This window comes from Thunnus maccoyii, chromosome 1 (assembly GCF_910596095.1).
Source record: "Thunnus maccoyii chromosome 1, fThuMac1.1, whole genome shotgun sequence".
NCBI lineage: Eukaryota > Metazoa > Chordata > Actinopteri > Scombriformes > Scombridae > Thunnus > Thunnus maccoyii.
The window spans coordinates 15,791,690-15,799,634 of NC_056533.1; the positions used below are offsets into that span (position 1 = coordinate 15,791,690).

Consider the following 7,945-nt stretch of genomic DNA (forward strand, 5'->3'; position numbering starts at 1 on the left):
TCTTTGCTAGATCTAAATTTTGACTCCATTCCATTCAGTAGACTACAGAGAGTGTATTCAGTAGGCACTACATTGTAATTAACCATGGGTTTTCATTCGGCCGACAGTCCTTATGCTATATTATAATTTCATGGGCAACTGATGCTCACAAATTTGTGCACCTGTAGTTTAAAGCAGAAATCCATAACTTTCCATATGTTTCAAATACAGCAAAGATGACAGAGTGTCAACTGTGACATTTGTGAAGTTGTTCAAAATGTCACTGATAATGTGAAGTGTTATAGTGTTATATATGTACAGTTACAGGGGTTATATTGCTTATTTAGACCATGTGTAGGAAGTCAAACTCTTTGTTTTCATTAAGTATAATTAATGGAAATATTATAATCAAGTGATAAAAACATAATTCAACACCATTTTCATTCCTTCCTTTATGCATGTCAGTGTTTCCTGAGGACATTCAAATTAGAGATGAATTATGGCTGCTCATTTTGTGACAGTAACAGAGAAACTTAGATCGTCTTTTTGTCTAATGCACAATGTTTATATAAGATACAATGGGCTCCAGTTTTGTTTAAAACTGAATAATCTCAGACCCAGTTTTCAGATTTTCATGATAACCCTTTTAAATAATTTGAACAAGATATTATAAAGAAAGAAAAGCTAGCTACATTTTGTTTACAGCAAACAAACTGAATCTATTGCAGCATATAGAGCTTTTATGTATACATGTTTGTGTTAAGTTATGCTGTGTTCAAAGTGAAAATGTGGAATATTGACCTTTTACTGATGTTATGACAGTTTGAATAAAAAATTTAAAAAAAAATCAGCAGTACCTAGAATTGTTCTTTCTCATAACCCTTTCATAACCTGATGTGCCAGACAGTTTGTTACACAGAACCATCTGTGAAGTTGTCCTTGGAAACTGTGCTGATTAGATGAACCATCTGTCTATCACCGTCCATCTTACCTTGTGAGGCAGCTTAACACAAATGATGTTGGAAGCGATTTCAAATAATTTCAAAGTGAATTATATGCAAATTCACAATTAAGCAAAAAGCCAGGTGAGCATTGTCATCATATCATATTTAACAAATTTGTCTATCATTGCAGGGGAGAGTGGTCTTCACAACCATTATCATCATCATCATCATCATCATTTTTTAAATTGTTATTATTATGGGGAAAATGATAAAAGAGAGGAATGTAATTGCCTTTTTAATAATGTAAAGGGAACAATCTATTTGACACAGCTAAAGCTCTGGCATTCCTACAGTAATACAATGTTTTTAGAGAACAAAACAATAGCAACTAATGCACTGTAAATAAATTCAGCCAAATAACAATAAAAATAACAATAAAATAAAGTGTTTCTAGACTAGAAAACAACACTAACCACCGCCCACTGCCCATTGTTGAACCAGGGCATTCCTGTGATATATCATATTGATTGTATATAAATATTTATCCTTATATACAATGAACGGTGTACCATGACAAAGTATCCTATTTGATTTACCATTGGCATTTTTTCCTTGGTACTGCCATGTAATTTTAACACATTACACGCCATCACCACGTAATGTGTGGTGTTAAGAGGTTGTGGTCATTTCACGTATTTCCGTGAGATCAGGATGCTTGTAAAAAAAAAGTGTCAAGAGCAGCAATGACATTCTGTGCATGTCCTGTCTCGTCTATGCCAAATGTCTTCTGTTAGGGACAGGGAGGTGGAAAAGGATCACGTTATTCTGAGTTCACCTCTTCAGATAGTATAAACATGGTGAGAACTAACAAAGGATCATGAGTTTCTGGCAATTGCAATTTTTTTATTTCAAGTCACTTTATTACTCAAATACACAATTGGGATTACTGAAAAAAATTGGGGATATAGGCAGTCTGGTCAAACAGTCCACTTGAGTGGTCTTTCCAGTGAATTAAAGCTAAAACAAAAAAAGACAAAGCATTTAATAAATACTAGCCAGCCTCTCGACCTAAAAGGTTTTCTTGTGAATAGCTTATAACTGATCTATCAAGCATTAGTAAGTGATCTTTTTATTCTACCTACTGTGGTGATCCCTTGGTAGGGATCCCTTGAGGTTAACATTTGTAGTTTTGAGTGAAATGATCTGACAACTATTGGATGGATTAATATGAAATATGTCATAGTACATTGGTTTGTGACTATATACCTTCAAGACTAAAGACATTCCTGTCATCCTCAGCTGTACTTTGTGTTTAATATGCTAAACATCAGCATGTTAGCATTGTCATTGTGGGCATGTTGTCATACCATCATTAGCATTTAGCTTAAAGCACTGCTGTGCCCAATTACACCCTCACAGAGCTGCCACCATAGCTGTAGATTGTAATTGTCTTGGTTCTGAGAAGGACTCTGGCTTCATCCAGATATTTCTCCTGTCAACACCAGATGCTGCAGATTATCTAGTAGTAGTGAAGAAGAAAGCTTGATGCCACCATCCTGTTGAGTTTGGTTGCAAATGTCCAAAAGAAGGAGGTATAGTGCACACATAGTGGTGGAAGAGGTAACAGATCACAGAAACACCACGAGGCAATACATATTATACATAGATACCTACAATCTTTGAGTATCGCAAATGTATACAATAACTACAACATGCTAGTAAGAATTTATATTTAGAAATCCTGTCGTGCCCTAAAAGACAAATACTTTGCTGTCTTTGTAAGCTTTGAATTTCTTTTCTCTGCTTATCACACTTCAACCCTTCTTCTTGTGGTCATTATTCAGCTGGTGTTTCAGTCCGTGTAGTAGACATCACTATAATGGCCTAAAGAGAAGAGAAAGAAGAGAACTTTAATGATTGAATTACTTAATTAAAAGTCCAAAGTCATGTTGCAACTTTGTTGAAACTAAGCAAACATTTCTGTGAATTTCTCTTTTTGACTCCCACTGTTATCATGCAATAAGTCACAGTCCATTTGAAGAACAGCAATATTCTGATAAAGATTTCACATTTTTTAATGTGGGACTTGCTCAGCTCTCAGCACTGTCTGTAGTGTGTGGAAGAGGTTTTTCTGTCCTTTTACCTGGCTCTTAGTGGAACGCAGGGCAGCCCCAGCCAGAATTGACATTACAATGAAAATAATTACACTAACAAAACTGTAGAACACGAAGATGGCTTCCATAGTTACTCCCATGTCCTGGAAAAACACACATACACACATATCTCAAAAACACATGACAAACATATAGAAAACACACAAACGAATTCCATGAAATTTTGTGTACACTTACTATCAGCCCATGGGCCAAACTGAAATGCATTTATACCTTTAGATGATTATAATTTTTTGGCCATAACGTACAGTATGTAGGCCCAGTGTGTTTGATATTAAATAAACTAAACTAAACATTATGAAATAAATAATCATGTTAATAACAGGCAAAATTTTCAGCCTCTTGTATCCATGATCTCATTCTTTCATGGAGGAGCTCAGGGTAGAGCCTCTGCTCCTTCACATCAAAAGGAGCCAGCTGAGGTGGTTTGGGCACCTGGTTAAGATGTCTCCTGGATGCCTCCCTCTGGAGGTAGTCCAGGCACACCCAACTGGTAGGAGACCCCGGGGCAGACCCAGAACATGCTTTTATGTCATTTTTCCTAATGGACCATTTTTTTTCATAATGCCACTTTTCATCAAGACAAACAAGGAAGAGCCAGTTATGTGATTGGCTGTCAAAGCAACAAAAAAATCAGATTACCGTAATTAAAAGTGTCATTATGAAATGAAATAGTGATTGGGATATCCATATTATCATTTATTTTGTTATTTTGTCATGTACTTGATTGATACTGAACACTTTGGGTCTTAATAATTAAGCAAATTAATAAATAATTGAGATAGAGATGTGATCTAAATTCTTGTGGTATGTTTTACAAAGTAAAGAAAATAACTGAAGCAAGTGTAAATACTTTAACTAGGGTAACATTAAGTTGATCTGTTCAGTGCTGATAGATGTGTGCATTATCATTACATTTACTATGCTTTCATATGCTGAATTAGTGCTATCATCCAACAATAAATGAAACATTTAAAATGTACTGTGTAATGTTTGTCAGTCCTCAAGTATCACAAATAGCTGACTATTTGAGGGTGAAGTTTTCATTTGATACCAACATGTATGCTTACAGTATATATACTGTATGTTATTTGTATATATAGTTTGATATCATATAATTAAAAATGTATCCAATTAAGAAGTTTAAAAGCTAAAACTTGCTTTTGATCTGTGATCAAAAGTATGACATATGGCCACCAACAAAAGTAACAATTAATAATACAAAATAATAATGACCTCATAATATGATGTCCATGCTGCTTCCTCATGCTTCCTCCTGTCTGTCATATTGTCTTCAAGGTAGTCATAGTGCCTGTAGTAGTGGCCGTGCATAAAGCTGGGCAGGATGTGCAGTATAGTCCAAAATGCTGCTAGCACAGTGACAATACTCAGAGCCAAGGACATGGTCACCTACATGTAGAAACCAACAGAGAATGATGAAGGAGAAACAGACTGTAAGACAAAGAGCAATTTACAAAACTTAATAGTATAAGTTCATACAATATATGGACAAGATGGAGAGCCCAGCAAATGACCATGTAATTTGTATTGTTTTTATGACCAAATAGCTGCAAAACTAATGACATTTCCATCCATCCTCAGCTGGATGGGAATATCATTAGCTACTTTTTATTCCTAAAAATTAGTCAATGTTAGCATGCTAACAGCTAAACTAAGATGGTGAACATGTTGGAATTGTCATTGTGAGCGTCCTGATGTTAGGTTTTAGCTCAAAGCACCACTGTGCTTATAGTATAGCCTCACAGAACTGCTAGCATGGCTATAGACCCTCAGTCTTGTTGTTTTCCAGTCAATAATGAATTTATTCCTTTATACTCTGATTTAATTAAGAATCCTAATGAGGGCCTCTATAATGACAGGTCTTGGAAAACTTACCACTATTGCTTCAAAATATTACAATGTAGCTTACTGTTTTCTTGGTTGGGTTGTGCTCTGTCAGAATGTATAGAATCCCACACAAGATGTGCTTCAAGAGGAGGAGGAGGAAAAAAGGTGTTTTATTATGTATCCCTCAAATGTTGTGGTATAACACATTGCATTTTGTAAAAACAAAGCCTATTGCGGGTGCTTAACTACTGAAGTGATACAAATAATGTTGAAATCACTATCACCCTTCAACCAAATCCTATAAGAACATTTATTATCGGTGGTGTCTTGGTTTTGCTAATAACTTCTGTTCTAAAATCTAATTTTGCTGTTGTGCTACCAACCAGTGTTCCCAGGAGGAATCCAGGTGGAATGATTGTCCATATATGATGATAAGAGAAATCTCCTTTGAATGAGACGGAAAGGATGAAGAAAGATGAGCCCAAGACCAGCACGATGATCTGAGAGAAAATAACAAATACAACTTCTAGCATAATCTCTTTGACTCTGTGACCATGGAGGCAATAGTGGGTCTTAAATCTGTGACCTTGGAAAATACTGTGATACATGTGTGTATGTCTCACTCCAATAATCTTGGGTTGCCCCCTAATGAAGCGGTGTAAAGGTTTGCTGCCCCCCACTGTGGTGCCTTGAAGACTTGCATTATTCCCACCTGGTCCACTCACAGTGTAGAGCTCAGAAGACATCTTCTAGACAAACAGACACAAAAATATATAGACATTTACATGTATGTGCTGCATCCATGTTACACAGAATAAAGTAAATCATTTTGATTCACATCTTGATTGTGATTCTGCCACTCAGTTTTGGTTTTTATTCAACGGTGGCTCTGATTTGTGCCAGATTATTTGAGTAGCAAATGAAAAATACATTGAACATACCTACCTTTAGTTTCAGCAGATTTAGGCTGCCAAGAACACTATTTGGTACTCTGATATCTTGCTTTAGGAAATGCTTCCTCACGCTAGAGGTACATACTACCTTGCATTAAGTAATTTTCATGGCTAAACCTTTCGCACACTTTTGAGTGTGCACTGACATGTGAAACCATATGTGTGAAATGTAAGTGCAGTAAGTCCAAAAAGTCATTTTAGGATTTGCTGATCAGAATTGAAATTTGAAATGAGTTTAATTTTTGTGTGCTTTTAAAGAAATCCCAAATCAAAAGCTATGTACTCTGGCCCCTACAAGGACTTTTTAGTTAGTACATTTTTACACTCCAATGTCAACATCACAAAAGTACTAACACATGTTTTTAATTTAAAAAGAACTCAACAACTACAGTTCACATGAGGCTCTGACATGATTTTAATGGCTCATGGGATGCTGTTGTACAATGCTAACAATTGTCAATTGTTAGCATTTTCTAACAATTGTCAATTGTTAGCATTTGTCATTTTAAACTTGTTAAAAAATAACAATGTATTGAAATTTAACTGTCCAATACAGTAGTAGATACAAAGCATGCTTAGAACATGGACAAACCCCCAGGAACATGTTTAAACTTTTCAAGAAGACTTATTTATGTGAAAGTCCATGGAGTTACAGGTGCTAGCTAAAAAAGAAGTTGGGACTTGAAGGTCTGTTTGTAACTGTTAATGTTATCCCAGATAAGCTTAAGGTTACCTCCAACATGTGGAATAAATCCTGATGTTGACATCAAGAAAAGCTTATATCATGTAATGAGGAAATGCAAAACATCTGTTTCAAAGAGGGAGGTTGCAGAGATGGTGTAAGATGGTCTTGGTGTAAGTTATCTGTTAGATGTTATGTTACAAGCTACGACGTGGAACTTACTATTATTACATATTAATAAAAAGTGGAAAATATTATTGTAAAAGCGTCAAAATCCCAATAAACCTGTTACAAATAAAACTGACCTTGTGCAGTTCTGCGGTGCCTGCTGTAGTTCGGTGTTAGCTCGTCTTGTAGTGAATAATCACATTCACATCAGGAGCAGCGTCACATTCACATCTGGAACAACGTAACAGTGAGGTGTGATTTGTGAACGATCGGTTATTTTTTAACTCATCCAGAGCTCTGTAATATATGCTGGTTGTAGCTAATGATTTAGAGCTAATGAAAGATTAGATTTATTCTTGTGGAGGTTTCTGGAGTCTTGTTGTTTGTTATTACAACATGCAACAATAAATCAAAGAACAATGGGACAAATCTGCGTTGGTGTTTCCTCATGTTTTAATCATTTTTTAATTTGTCATGGGTCTAATTTGCCTGATCTATCTGGTTTCTCAGATATGGTGGAAACATAAACAGGATTGTACAACAGGGACTTTAAGTTCCAAGTTTTGTTCTTGAGATTAGTTCCTCTGGTTCCAAAATACATGGAAGTTTTGGTCAAAAAGGAGCTTAATATGTGTCATTCTATGATCTCGACATATTAGGGAGACTGTCAGAGTGCTGTTGCCCTTTTTGTGGCCGTCATTAACATGGATCAAGTTGCATTGAAGAAGTTGTCTCTTTTCTTTTACTTTTATCCATGACCTAATGTGCTAAAGTTACTTATTGTTAATAGCACCCAGCATTGCATTATGTAGGATGGGCATTACAATAAGAACTGTTGATTATTTTTGTGTTAATTATTGCTTCACTGTATGTGGTGGTAGGATTTGTGTAAGTTTGAGTCATTAGGATAAGTGGTGGGATGGGATCCTGAAACAAATGAATGGACAAGAAAAGAACCAACAACGAGCAATTTTTGCTTCAATAGTTCAAAAAGTTTGACTCCTGAAAGAGAGTCAAACTTCCCTTCACTCCAGCATATATACACAGGGGAGGATGAGGGATGAGCTGTGTGTATGTGTGTGTGTGTGTGTGTGTGTGTGTGTGTGTGTGTGTGTGTGTGTGTGTGTGTGTGTGTGTGTGTGTGTGTGTGTAGCCCCACTTGGGGTTACAAGTCACAGGGCTGAACTGGAGGAATAG

The 7,945-nt window shown here is 36.0% G+C and overlaps 1 protein-coding gene across 1 annotated transcript; it reads right to left on the reverse strand.

The window, feature by feature from the left end:
- Nucleotides 1-1,434: 1,434 nt before the first annotated feature.
- si:ch1073-291c23.2 (uncharacterized protein LOC799862 homolog) lies at nt 1,435-7,067 on the reverse strand. The gene is made up of 7 exons (XM_042413340.1): nt 6,886-7,067; nt 5,569-5,694; nt 5,329-5,445; nt 5,028-5,084; nt 4,334-4,507; nt 3,067-3,180; nt 1,435-2,807 (listed from the first exon to the last, which is right to left on the reverse strand). Exons 2-7 carry the CDS (start codon nt 5,689-5,691, stop codon nt 2,760-2,762), a joined length of 633 nt encoding a protein of 210 aa, XP_042269274.1. The 5' UTR covers nt 5,692-5,694; nt 6,886-7,067; the 3' UTR covers nt 1,435-2,759.
- Nucleotides 7,068-7,945: the final 878 nt, after the last annotated feature.

Coding starts and splice junctions, on each gene's coding strand:
- si:ch1073-291c23.2 (XM_042413340.1), bottom strand. CDS start 5,691: ATGTCTTCTGAGCTCTACACTGTGAGTGGACCAGGTGGGAATAATGCA. Junction 5,085..5,328: donor GATTCCTCCTGGGAACACTG/GTTGGTAGCACA, acceptor CTCCTCTTGAAG/CACATCTTGTGTGGGATTCT. Junction 4,508..5,027: donor ACAACCCAACCAAGAAAACA/GTAAGCTACATT, acceptor TTCTACATGTAG/GTGACCATGTCCTTGGCTCT.